At 42.4% G+C, this 13961-nt stretch overlaps 2 protein-coding genes across 2 annotated transcripts; one reads left to right on the top strand and one right to left on the bottom strand.

Moving 5' to 3' along the window:
* The first annotated feature begins 435 nt into the window (after positions 1-435).
* On the top strand, positions 436-13939 carry LOC128253431 (solute carrier organic anion transporter family member 4A1). The gene is made up of 7 exons (XM_052981820.1): positions 436-1239; positions 6303-6619; positions 6680-6866; positions 7933-8035; positions 9319-10251; positions 13421-13609; positions 13673-13939. Exons 1-7 carry the CDS (start codon positions 1005-1007, stop codon positions 13788-13790), a joined length of 2082 nt encoding a protein of 693 aa, XP_052837780.1. The 5' UTR covers positions 436-1004; the 3' UTR covers positions 13791-13939.
* LOC128253434 (uncharacterized) lies at positions 11000-12344 on the bottom strand. The gene has a single exon (XM_052981824.1). The coding sequence runs from the start codon at positions 12225-12227 to the stop codon at positions 11172-11174; it is 1056 nt and encodes a 351-aa protein (XP_052837784.1). The 5' UTR covers positions 12228-12344; the 3' UTR covers positions 11000-11171.
* Positions 13940-13961: the final 22 nt, after the last annotated feature.

Raw genomic sequence — 13961 nt, 5'->3', positions numbered from 1 at the left:
CTGCGTTCACAGTTTCTGAGATGTTTGCATATACATATATTAATTATTATTTTAGTAATATATAACATTGCTTTGCATTATTTAAGCAAATTTAAAATCTTGTTTAGGAAACACATGCCAAAATCTATATAATCTTTTTTGAAAAGGTACATTGAAAGTTTCAACAAAAATTGCTCATATATATGTTCTAGAACCCTGTAAATCTCTTGCAAAAAAGAGGTGCAAAAGAAAAATTTAGCATATATTTCAGAAAATTCCATAAAATGGATAAAAACGTATTTGTTTAAAAAAAAAAGATTTTGAGCTTAAATAAAAGCTAATTTCGAGGTAAAGAATTTCCAAAGCAAAAAATTTAAATACAAAATCTGAACTCTTCAAAAAATTTGTTAATGTGCGAATCCCTTAAGCATCATTTTAAACCCGTTCTGGAAATAAATAATGATATAAAGATTGGTAAAAATTGTAACTAAGGTATATTTGTAAATGATTTTAAAAATGAATCTATGAACGCTATAAAGTTCGATAAGACTTGGCGGTCGAAAAAGCGTTTGCTAATTAAATGTTTTGTTTTCATAGCAAATAACATGAACATTATCAGGCAAGTGTTGAATAAATATTTTCCAATGGGAATAAAATTATAATTTTCATCTGAAAAAGAAGTCGCCAAATTCCCCACCTTCCCCATAACCACGCAATTACCCAGATAATAAGGTACGCGAAAGCAGCGTCATGACAACTGTTGACAAGTCCAGCCCGTAAAATAAGAGGAGCTGAACGGGGGTGTGGCGCACAGATTCATTCATGAATTCGGTGTTCCGGGTGGGCGGCAGCCCAGCGGGGTTGGTTTCTCTCAACAGAGCCCTGTTAGCGCCGAGTCCTTAACAGCAAAGTCGGGCTGAGCTTCTGTCCGCGGCGGTTTGAATATCTGAGCTCAGTCAGACTCCGCACGTCGTTCGGCGTGGATCGCAAAAGTGTTGATAGTGTGGCACAACAAAGTAAAAACCATGTCCGAGGCTTCTATTGAGCTGGACTCCGGCACTGCCGTGGCCCCCAAGTGCGCCCATGGGTACAATAATAACAACAATAGTGCCCGCTCCAGCCGGAGTGCCTCCTCGGGAGCGGACTTGGATACGGATACCCGGCGTTTCGGTTGGTGTGGATGGCATCCGGAGTGGCTCCAGCGCTTCTGCACCGCCAAGTGGGCTCTATTCTGGCTCTGCTGGGGCGGTGCTCTGCAAGGTGAGCTGGCTGATATTCCCTTGTTCCGAACTACTTAATTCATTTAAACGATTCGTCTCGCGAAATTCCCGCCCACGCTTGATTTTTGAATTTTGCGTGGACTGCTTTCCGGTGAAGCGTTAAGCTCAAGGCAGCTAAAATTGTTACCCCAAGTTCAGTGGAGTATCATCCACTGATATACACATTTTAAAATTATATTTACTATTTAAATTACCCAATATGTTTTTCGCCTATGAAAAAGCCAAGCCGGATGAATTTTTTAAAAGCAGATTCCATGGCATCCTACTTTATAAATAGTGATTGTGCAAATTAATTAAATAAGCGTGTTCTAGTGATTTTCTCAACAAATAATACACGGAAGAATGAAGAATAAAATTACTTGTGACTCGATGTGGAGGGTAGAATAATATATATTAAACATCCAGAGATAAAGACAACACTTGTATTGATAGGTGTTTCCAAATTAATTGTATAAAAACTTAAAGATATATCTTACATCTACAAAGGCAAATTTTTTGCAATTTGTTTCTCAAAAGCCAGGAAAATATTCCTGTGTCTCAAGCCCTGAATTGATGTTGGCAACGTAATCCTGGGTCCACCTTTAGCTTCTTAAATCAATATTGAATCAACATGTCCATATTTTTCTTGATTACAAGAGAAACTTTTGCCAAGCAAACTTTTAGCCAGCCTGAATCCGAGAAGTCTCGAGCCGGCTAAGACAATGCAATGGCGAAGGCGACGAGGACATCCGCATCGCTTCATTAGCATCCAGGGCCTGTGCAGCCTCGGCCAGCAGGTCTGTGTGCAACAGATAAGAATTCGACCCAGGAACTGGAGAAGGAGGAAGGTGAGACCCGGTTGGAGCTGCTGTGAATGGAAGCGAATTAAAAATTAATATCTGCCCGGAGCAGTCAGGGAGCTGACGCTGTTGTTGCTCTAGCCCGAGGATGCATTAACCTCAAAAAATCACCGCGCTTTGAATAGTTTGAAAGGGCCGTTGAAGTGTAAATGGTCCCAGTTTGGACCACCATTTCCGAGGGCTTGGTGGGTGTTTGAACCCCGGCCCCTTGACGTTGTCATAGGCGTGATTTCGGAGTGCGAGTGCAGCATAAATCAATACAATGTTAATCGCTGTTTACCCCACCTCAGACACCCGGCTGAGCCGAACTGGAGCCCATGGCTACGGCTCAGATTCAGATCCAGCATCAGTTTCAGCCTCAGTTTCCCACTCCTAATGGGTTCAAGCGGTTAATTAAAATTCGCCAATTTCACGAAAGCTGACGACACGTTTATGGATGTTACGGGGGATTAGGCGGTGTTCCAGGGACTCGATGGAATCTGCGCACGCTGGATGGAGGCCAGGTTTTGCATTTTTGGATGGCTGCCAGTAGGAGTTGAGTTGCAGACGTGAAACGAAATTGATTTTTAGAGTTAAGGTTGTTACAATTATTTTCCTACTTTCGTTTAGGTAAATCTTTAACTTTTTATATAGTTTACATACTCCCAAAAAACTGAAAGTTTAGTATTTTAAGTGTCTTAGAAATAAACTACAGATAGTATTAATATATAAGTTTTAATTTAATACTTAATAATACAACCCTTATACTTTTTTTTTTATACAGAAGAGTTACAAAACTGTAGTCTAAGGGCTTAGTTTTTACTCACATAGGTTTTATTTTGATACTTTCGTGGTATTATTGGGAAATCTTTCATACCCAACAGTTTAAAATTCATTTAACTATAGTTCAGTGATATTGACATTTTTTTTGGTGTATCAAAATCTTATCAAAATCGAATTTTAATTGAACTAATGTTTTTTGTTTTTAAATATATTAGGTAATACTTTAAAATTTATTATAATTATGCCAAATTAAATAAAACAAACAAATGAAAATTTTAAAAAATACATTTTAACAAAACCAAGAAATGCTGTCAATACACTTGAAACTAAAATAAATAAAAATTGTTTTGCCACGATCATAACTCACGCGGGCAACTCTGGCAGGATGTCTGTCCAGTAGCATATTTATGTCTTGACCGTGTCCGTGTGCTGTAAGCAAACTAAGTCCGTAAGTCCGTGCAGTTCTTGCAGCTCAAATGGCCTGCTGGCATCTGTTGCACTTGGCTGCTGGCTTGCTGTTTGCTGTTTTCGCCTCCGACTGACCCCCGACGTGGGATTGCCTCTGCTTGGATGTGGATGGGGATGTGCATGTGCATGTGGATGTGGAAGTGGGTGACACAGAGATGGCCTGCCGCCCGTGGCTCGGCTTACGGATGCGGATGCGGATGCGGATGGGGTGGCACGTGACCGAAAATATTAATCAGTTGACACGGCATTAACATAAATCATCCGCAACAATTTTGTATTGCCGCGTTCCACTCTCGTCGTGCATCCAGTTCAAATGGTTTATTGTTATTTTTATAGCTTTGAATACAGCATCTTCCTATGGAAATGAGCAATTATCTTGAATAACTCATATTCGGATTGTAGAAATGAGAGTCATTCTGAACATGTGAGCATGTCCAAAATTAGGTTCCGGAGATAATCTTACATACATTTTTAAAAGTTCCTTCTTATTTATATCTTTCGTGAAATATAATATTTTAAAATAATATTAATTCTGGAGTCATGTCAAAACAAGAAGGGGAGCAAACTTGGGCAGGCCAAAGTTTATTTACCCTTGAAGCTATAACAAAAATTAATTTTGTGTAAAACGGATATTATTTTTACGTTTAAAAAATGTAGCTATGTGGGTTTTTCGATACATTTTCCGATCGTTTCTGTGTACCTTTATAATATCGTAGTATAAAATTAAAAACGTCATTTTAAAACAGAAATGCATCGCTTAATCTCAGAGCATATTTGTATATATATATATATATATAAATTGAAAAACAACGAAGTTGTTAAGGGCTAATGATTGTTGTTCGTATGGCTCAAACAACTTTGAATATTGTTCGGCGCGCGTATTTGTGCCTTTTTGCGCTGATAAAAACATATTTATTTAAGACTCCAAATATTTCTGCTTTTAATTATTTATTTATTTGTTGATCGCAATCAATTCAATCGAGACGATGAGCTGTAAGAACCTGAATGTAAACTTATGCACTAAGCATAATTATTCTCTGAATTTTAAATTCGAGGGTGCATCGCACACAAACACATTTCTGCCGAGTGCGTTGAATTGAATTGAGCTATATTTCGGCAAGCTGATCGAGTTGAATCGTTGCCCTGTTTTATGATCCTTGAATTGTAGGAGTCATTGATATTATAATTGGAAATGATAGAAAGAACGGGTGACGGAGACTCCTTTTTATCGCTAACACAAATTAAAATTAGTTTTTGTAATTTCTTCGACTCTACAATGACATTCGTAACATGAGTACGTGTTTTTGAGCAACCATGCCATAAATCATTCCGACTACCTACCCAATCTTAATACGTTGGGAAATTTGACGTGGATATTTTACAGCTAATTAGGAAAACCGTTTATATCTATGCACATATGTATATCCCAACGTGTCCCCAAAAGGGTGTAATGCAATCGATGCACATGCAAAATCGGAGATTGTCACGTATCCAATCCAGCCGTCTTCACTTCACTCTGAACTTCAAGCCAAAGGTCACACACTGACTCCCGCTCCAGAGCATTAACTTTCCCATCTCAAGGTTTCTATTCAGATATATTAAATTATTGCACTTAGAGGGGTAAATGACTTGTAAGTGTCCTCCCACTAACAATTCATATTTCCTTCCGTGTCCCCAGCTTTCTGCCACCTTTCTAGCCAAGATGACCAGGCGAGGTTTCCTTTATGGCGGTTATTGAAAAATAAATTGAATTCGTTGTTGAAAGAAATAAGTATTCTAAGCAACAATGGCATTGTAGGTGGGGGAGGGCGGTGCCAAAACTAATAGATATTTATTTATGATAGAAAATTCGCCTAAGCTCTCAAAATCAATTTGTCTCACATATATTTAATTTATGACCCGCCCCACAGCACTCGTCTCAGCCCCCTTCCCTGCCAGCAGGAATATCTTTCGCCCCCTGCTTATTTTCAACAGCCCCCTGAATTGTATGACAATCTGTTGACTGTCTGCACTACAGTCACAACACCCAGTAGAGGAAGTGTTTCAAAGGGGGAGAAATTGTTAAATGGAGCAGTGGAGATTGGTACTATTTCATGTAAGGGATCAGGTCTGCAAGCATCTCCCTGAAAAAAACAGTTTTAATTTTTAATTACAATGTTTAAATTTAAAAATAAAAGTAGCCAATGCTGATATGACATAAAGATTGTTATCATAATAAGCTATAGTTCTTCCCACCTGTTGAAAAGCGGCCTACTCAAAGTGATGGGTTCGACTTTAGGGTGATCTGCTGACTGTATAAGTATGCTCAGTGCTTGAGCCACGTTCATCTTAAAATCAATATATTCATGAATAATTGATTTTTTTCTAACGAGACGTGATTATTATACTTTATACTCCTAAAGTAAAAAAAGGTATTGTATTCGTTGAAAAGTATGTAACACATAGAAAAAAGCGTTTTCGACCCTATTAAGTATATATATTATTGATCAGGATCAATAGCCGAGTCAATCTAGCTCCGTCTGTCTGTCCGTCATCCCGACTGTCCGTCTGTCCGTATGAACGAGATCTCAAACACTAGCAGCTTAAAGCTAGAGATCTGGAATTTGACATGTTATTCCTACACAGCGCAAGTTAAATTCAAAGCGGGATCACGCCACTCTAACGCCAACAAATCGCGAAAGTCGCCTCTATGTTTTAGAAAATAAATGTTTTGATTGTACCATATCTCTATTGATCTTGATCGAGAATAATTAAATTAATTATTCTTCCTTCTACGATTACAATAAATTATTTTACCCTGCGATTGTAGAGTAAGTTAGAGTTGTTAGTAAATTAAACGGGCAATTAAAAAATAAAATAAACTACAAAGTCCGACCTTATATTATGTTTGTAGTCTTAAGTTAGTACTTATTCTTTTGTGCTGGTGTAATTTATTTTAAACACAAAGCCTTTTCAACAATGTATTTTTTTCCAGGTCTAATAGTAAACGGACTTATCAACGTGTCCATTTCCACGATTGAGCGTCGCTTTGGGCTGCGCTCCCGGCAGATGGGTCTGGTGGCCAGCGGCTACGACCTGGCCTCGTTCGCTTGCCTGGTTCCTGTGACCTATTACGGCGGCCGGAGTGGTGCCTCCAAGCCGCGCTTCATCGCCATCGGGCTGATCGTGATGGGGCTGGGATCGCTGGTCTTCCTGCTGCCGAACTTCCTGGTGGGCAACTATCGGGCCACCATTGCCGAGGCGAATGTGTGCGAGCAGTCGGCATTGCAGCCGAACTCCAGCCAGGCAGTGGTACGCGGACTTAGCGACTGACTTGGACGGCCGCCCCGATTAATTCACATATCCTTGCAGACCGCCTGCGAACTGAACGGCTTGGGCGAGGGCGAGGGCGAGGGTGAGGGCGAGAGTCTAACCTGGACGGTCTGGCTGTTCCTGGGGGCCCAACTGCTCCACGGAGCCGGAGCCTCGCCCCTCTTCACGCTGGGCGTCACTTATATCGATGAGAACGTCTCAAAGAAGATGTCATCTGTTTACTTGGGTAAGTTGCAAACGACGCAGACGTTGATAAGACGCGCGGAAACTTTTGTCTTTTGTCTGCCGCAGTCGCACAACAAATGAAGTATGCACAAATACCCACACTCGGTCCCTTTACCATATCAAAGTATCTGCTAGTTGCTCTCACACATGCATATTTATTTTTATTCGCCTTATTGCCAATCGACGTCGGCTACAAAGGGAGTAAATACTGTTTGCCATTTGGTGTTTGCGCCCCAAGCCGCTCTGTTCCGCTCCGATCCCAATCCCAATCCCACTCCCAATCCCGCCGGGGGATGGGTCTTGTGTCAGCCGGCTTCCTTCCCCTTGTTGACCCAGTTTTAAAGAGCCAGAGCCAGAGCCAGAGCCAGATTGTTGCTGACTCAGTTGAGACGCGGGTCTGGGGAAGAGCCAACGGCAGCTGAAATTTATTGCCTCTTAGTTAGGTTTATCGTGCCATCCAAAGACGACTGTGAAATTATCAAACCCGTCCAGCATCAGCTCTTCGCCGCTTTGGATATCGCTGTCTGGCTTTGAGACAATTGAAATTCGCTTCTTCCTGGGAGTTTTGCGCCGTTGCGAAATTCACGGAGGGTGGTGAGGTAGCCACCCCGGGAAGTGAATGCACGGTGGATAGATAAATAAGTAAAAGCCCAATCGGCGAAATGTCTTCTCTAACTTAAATTGCCTTTTTTTTAACAAAATGCCAAATAAAAAATGTGTGCTCTTGTGCATTATTTAGAAATGCAACAAAGTCGGATAAATATGCTACCTAAATTTATACATTTCTCCAGATAATTTAGAATTAATTTTTCTTGTGGCTTAAGATATTTTTAATTGTACGAAGCCTTAAAGGTAACATGTTTGGTTCTTATAGTTTTAAAAATTAACACTAGTTTATGCAAGAGATTATTTTTGTATAATTCGTTCAATATTATTTTGTCAGACCACTTTTTTATAAAAACAAAAATTTTAAGGCTGAAAAATATACCCTTATGCTGTTCACAATTAAGCATCGCTTAAAACTTTTTTCAGATATTGTAGTTTAATTGTGAAGTTTGTCTTTGCAGGCATCTATTATACCATGGCCACCGTTGGACCTGCGATTGGCTACGTTTTCGGCGGCCAGTTGTTACTCATCTATACGGATTGGCTAAGCGTGGATCCGGCCCAGTAAGTTCATCTCACTAATCATGCATACATAGTACATCTGATAAGCTAGCTTTGATTGTTATTAATCGCACGACTTAATGCCGTCGAGTGACTGAGTGAGTGCTGATGGGGGATAAAGAGCAGGTGACTTTAGCACCAGCCGGGGGTGGGGTGGGGGGGCGTTAAAACCCCTGCCTTTTCCTGCTGCTGCCGAGCTTATTTGTTACCCGGCAACGGCAAATGCCACAAAGCACCTCGCAGTGTAAATATCTCCAGAGAGTAATAAAACAACATTCCCGCTGACATCGAGGAATAAGGTGCGAACGAGAATGAGCATTTGTTTGATTCGCCGTCAAGGGGCAGGTGGGTGGAAAGCCATCTGCAACCGAGTCCGCCTGGCTACAACCGCATGGCTTATTGTCAAGGAGATGCCATAAGTCATAATGCCTGCTGAGCCTCACCACCCCCGCTCGTAAATAATGTTGCGAACATGAAAATTTTGTTTATGATTTTATTTTGAACATGTTTACGAGCGGTTAGGGCTAAACAAACACTTTCGGCGGCCTTCTGTAGCCGCTGCTGTACATTCAAATTCGGGAGAAAATATAAATTCCAATTTCAGCTAATTTGCCAAGCCGAAAAAGTGACACCAGAAAGAAGGGTTTTGTTTTGTATGCTTACAGCCGTTACTCGTGGAGTCGAAAAGGTACTTTGTTTTCGTTGATATGCCATATGAAATATGAAACAGTATCAGAATCAACGGTCGAGTCGATCTAGCCATGTCCGCAGTCCGTTCACAAGCTAGAGTCTTGGGATTTGTTGTTTCTGGGGGTATTTTATTAGTCAAGAGTTTGCAGCGCAGTAAAGGAGACATTTCCGTCCCTATTTTAGGCAAACTTGTCCATCAGTTTTAAAGCAGCCTGCACGAAACTCGCTCAAAAGAAGTCCTTCTATTGCGGTTGTAATATCTGCAAGGGTATATTAGCTGCGGCTTGCAGAAGTTTCCTTTTTTTGGTAAATACTGCCTGGGTATATTTAGCATATGTTTTATCAAACACCATTTATATATTTATATGGTCCTAAAATTAAAAATGTCAAGAAATATTGGATAATTTTATTTTCTTAGCTATGCCGTGGTAACTTTTAATTAGAAGAACCTTAATATTGGACAAGTAAAAACTGTTCGTGGAAATTACAAAACGTATTTTTTTTATATATTAAGTTACTTTCTTACTGTTAGGTGGAAGTTCCAAAAAGATTGATTCTATTTTGCCATGTAATTAATATAATTTCACCGCTTGCAGACTCAGCCTGACCAGCGACAGTAAGGTGTGGATTGGGGCCTGGTGGCTGGGCTTCATTTTCGCTGCTGCCATGTGCCTCCTCGTCGCCCTGCCCATTTTCGGTTATCCGAAAGTGCTTCCCGGGGCGGAAAAGCTGGAAAGGGTGTCCGAGGCACACGCCGCTCTTTCGGAGACGGATAAATCCAGTGAAGTGGCCAGCGGACTGGCTCAACTTCCCCGCGCTGTGCTCAGTCTACTGGGGAACCCCACCTTCTTTTTCCTGAACCTGGCCGGGGCCACTGAAGGTCTGGTCATTGCCGGATTCGCAGCCTTCCTGCCCAAGCAGATCGAGAACCAGTTCAGCATTTCGCCCATGTATTCGGCCCTAGTGATGGGTCTGATCACGGTTCCCGCTGGTGGGGGTGGCACCTTCCTCGGCGGCTACTTGGTGAAGAAGTGGAACCTGGCCTGCAGTGGAATCATAAAGATGTGCCTGATGGCCACCGTGGTGGCGGCACTTTTCACCACCTGCTTCCTGGTGTCGTGTCCAAATCCGAAGTTCGCTGGCGTCACCACCGGATACAACTTGAGGGCCAGAAGCGATCCGCCCGTTTTGCTGGCTGAGTGCAACTCCAACTGCGGCTGCAGCCGGAGGAACTACGACCCAATCTGCGGCATCAATGGCGTCATGTACTACAGTCCGTGCTTCGCGGGATGTGCCCAAGAGGCGCATGCGGACAGCCTGAAGCGCTACCACAACTGCAGCTGCATCGGAAGCGTTGGCTGGGTGGACGAGGGCAGGCATGCCCAGCCCGCCTCCGATTTCCGGCCAGATGCCACCAACCTGAAGTGCGACTCCACGTGCCAGACCCTGCCCCTGTTTGTGGGCCTCTGCTTTGTCCTGATGGTCTTCACCTTCCTGGCCACCATGCCCGCTTTGTCAGCCACGCTGAGGTGAGTGCGCCTTTGACCTTTTCCAATCATTAACTTTTTGAACGTGGTATTTATATAGATGCCAAAATGGTGCTTTAATGCCATAACAAATACAATTAAATATCCTTACGACTAATCTTTAACCCAAAATTAAGTCTTACGTTCCATCCGGATCCAACAGAAGTTTAATTTGATTCTATTAAATATATATTGTGCAACTTTGGAGGCAAGTTCAACAGGCAAGGTCAATGGCCAGGGACTTTATTGTGTAACGTGACGGTGTACCAAGTGTTTTTCAGCAAAAAATAAAGATTGGTTAGTTCCAATTAATTGGGATACGTTATTAAAATTTTCGCAAACATCGTATTCTTAGCTAGCTGATTTCCCACCAGATAGTCAAGTTTTTCCGTTCTAGAATAAAGGTGTAGAAACAAATTATTCTTTGGATTTTAAGCCAACAGAGGCTCAAATATTTTCGATTTGAAAGTCAAGTAATAACTTTTGAACTGAGCATCGAGTCCAAGCATGTTTGGTGTCTTTTATGCGTATTTTCAACGAGAATAAAACTATGCTAAAGTGGGGCATTTCAATTAACCGGGCAAACCTAAAAAAATATGTAATTTTAACCGCCCTTTTTCCTAAATCAATTAATTTTCGTAAAGTCCTGGTATTGGTGTACTTCTCGTTATGTTCGGACGATCACAGCAGATTTTTAATTCTGCGGCTATATATAGTACGTACGGCTGTCCATAGTAATGAAGTAGATTATCAACCTTCTGAACGAAATATCTGCAATGGTCTCCATGCCATTCGCTTCCCCAAAAGGTAATTAAAACCAGAAAAGTACAATTTATTACGGAATTTACCAAATTTTGATGAACCAAGGACCGAGATTAAAGACGGATTACTGGGGAGAGCCAAAAGTCGAAGGACCACCGGGGCTAGAAACTTGACTTGTTCCTCCGGCGGACGCCACCCTGCATTCGCACTCCTACGTTGGCCAGCTCCGTCTTGTTCCTCTTCGGAGATCCCGTGGAGTTGCGCGAGGAGCGGCGAGATTCCTTTGCCGAGGCAGTGCCGCTGAGCCGCGGGCCCGCCGCCGAGCTCTTGACATTGTTGGAGGGGCGGCGCAGGGAGCTGCCGACGCTGCGAAGCACAGGTGTCTCGACCCGGTCCTCGGGCTCCGGAACGCGGCGGGTGCAGTATATCTGCGTGGTAATGGTCTTTCGTTGCGGTTTCCTCTGCGCATCCGCGTCCTTGCCCTTGGACTTCGCTTGGATCCGACGGCGCTTGTGGATAATCGCATTCTTGTCCGTGGCGACCACCTTGTGGTAGAGGTTGCACAGCTCCAGGCACTGCCGAGCGCTGTGGAACCGCTTTACCCTTCCGTCCTGCTCCAAGATGCCGCACACCAGCTCCTCCAGCTGCACCTGCTGCAGGGCCAGGAGGAGCGCATCCAAGTCCACCGGACAGGCGGCGCGGGCGTTCAGCTGGGCCAGCATGGCCAGGAGCCTGGCTCGCTGCTCCGGAACGAGCACCGGGATCAGGAAGATTAGCCGCAACAGCTTGTAGGCGTTGGTCCGGTCCAGCGGATCGATGGGCTGGCCGCAGCGGTCGTAGAGGCTGTCGTAGATCCTCAGGTCGTGCAGCTCCGTGTACGGCGCCTTCACGTTCTCCATCACCGACCAAACGCGGTCGCGCGGGAAGCGCGGAAGGGGCTGGCTCTCGTGGTAGGCCAGTTGGAAGAGCGTGGTCACCACCTGGAACCTGCTGACCCGGAACAGGCAGCTCAGCGCCTCCAGGATGTGCTTGTTGCGTGTGCAGGAGCAGCGGCATCCCTGCTCCCCGTCGTTCTGGCCGCACACGGAGCAATTCGTTGCCGGACAGCCGTGTTGGACCGTCGCCTGACGCAGTGGCTCCAGCGGCAGCCGACAGGCGGGCCGGCAGCTCATCGAAGGTCTGCAGGTCGGAGACCTGCACGGCGGCGCACAACACATCTCACACAGTCTCGCCTCGATTCCCGCACCGGAAAACTCCCAATTTAGCTAGCCCAGGCTATTTGATATCCTGATTTTTGATTTTCCGATTGAAATAAAAGCCATAGCTGCCTGCAGGATGCACACAGTCACATGGTAAAACAAAATTACACATTGCAACGCGGAAAAATAGTTACTTTACTTTAATTAAATTACTTTAATTTAACTCAAAATTCTGAATGTAATCAGCCCGACTATTAAAAACCTATTTAGCTTTCTTTGGCTTTTTTTCAGTTTGGGTACTAGATTTAAAGTTACTAAACCAATTAAATTTTTAAGTTCATGTCTTGAACAGCTATAAATATGATTTGATATTTTCCCCTTATAGATTTGTTTTCGTTGTTTTTGTACACAGGTGCAAAAAAATAAAAATAGAAAAATTAATTTTACGATTTCAGCAATCTAAAGAAATCGGAACTAGAGTTAGTTTACTTTTCCCATTTATTTTGTGAAGTGAAGTGAAGTTTTTATAACATAATTTTAAAAAAATGTTTTCGCAGCAGTTTGTATACAAAATAGATTTAAACAATTACTTAAAGTTTTAAAAAAGCGTTTAACAATTATATCAATGTACTCAATAAAATAAGAGCAGAAATTTTTTTATAGTTTTACATGGCCTAATGCAAAAAGTCATCCAATTTAAATAGAACTCAAATGATTAGTCCGAACACGAAAAATAAACAGCGAAAGAAACCGAACTTTTTAAAAAACAGTGAACTTAACGAGTTTGACCCCATCGTTGGTATGGCAGATTCAGGATACAGCGGATATATTCTCTACACAAAATGAAAATGTAGTTAAACAGAAGGCAGAATTATCTCGCTAACGAAGTTCCACTTAATTTATTAGAACAAGCAAGACCACAAAGCAAATACGTCAACAAAAACAAAAATTATTTTTTCATCTGAGCCGTTGCAACAGTGCAGGTGCAAACGTAGGTTGTTAAAATAAAATTAGTATTAAAGTATAGCTCAAGGTTTTTTTAACCATGGTAATAATACTGGGGTAGTTAGACTATAAACAAAAACATCTAATATAAAAATACAACTTTTTTTTATTCATTAAAGGTCAATAAAACCCAACAAAAAGATGTGGGTTTTAGAGACATTTAGGTAATGCACAACCTATAAGTATACAATTATCCTTGCTTGCAGATGTGTTCAGGATGAGCAGCGATCCTTCGCCCTGGGCCTGCAGTGGATCAAGGTACGTCTGTTGGGCACCATTCCAGCACCACTTATATTCGGAGCCCTGATCGACGAGTCTTGTATCTTGTGGCACGAGCCCTGCGACAAGGATGCTGGAGGCGCTTGTCTCGTATACGATAATTTTTATATCAGCCGGTGAGATTGATTGTGCTAACTTTCCAAAAATAAATTCTTATCCTTTTTTAAATATTTGTACAGCTACATGTGGCTATTGGCGTTGATCTGCAAACTGGGTTCAGTAGTCTTCTTTTCGTGCGCCTGGTGGTTCTATGTGCCACCTAGAAAGACTTCAAAGGGCAAAGAAGACGTTAATTGAGGGAGTTAGAATACAAATCGAACTGAAAATAAAATAGTGACCCAGCCATGTGGCTCATATTGTGGCTCATCATTCGCTGGCTATAGTTTTTCACCGAGTAACTATGGACTTAAGGAACATTACTAGATGTTCAGCTCATAACCCCCATTAGACGTAACATAAGCTTTTCAC

The sequence above is a fragment of the Drosophila gunungcola genome (genome assembly GCF_025200985.1).
Source record: "Drosophila gunungcola strain Sukarami chromosome 2L unlocalized genomic scaffold, Dgunungcola_SK_2 000008F, whole genome shotgun sequence".
Taxonomy (NCBI): domain Eukaryota; kingdom Metazoa; phylum Arthropoda; class Insecta; order Diptera; family Drosophilidae; genus Drosophila; species Drosophila gunungcola.
Note: the sequence above shows the minus strand (reverse complement) of the source record. Positions and strands in the feature narration are given on the sequence as shown.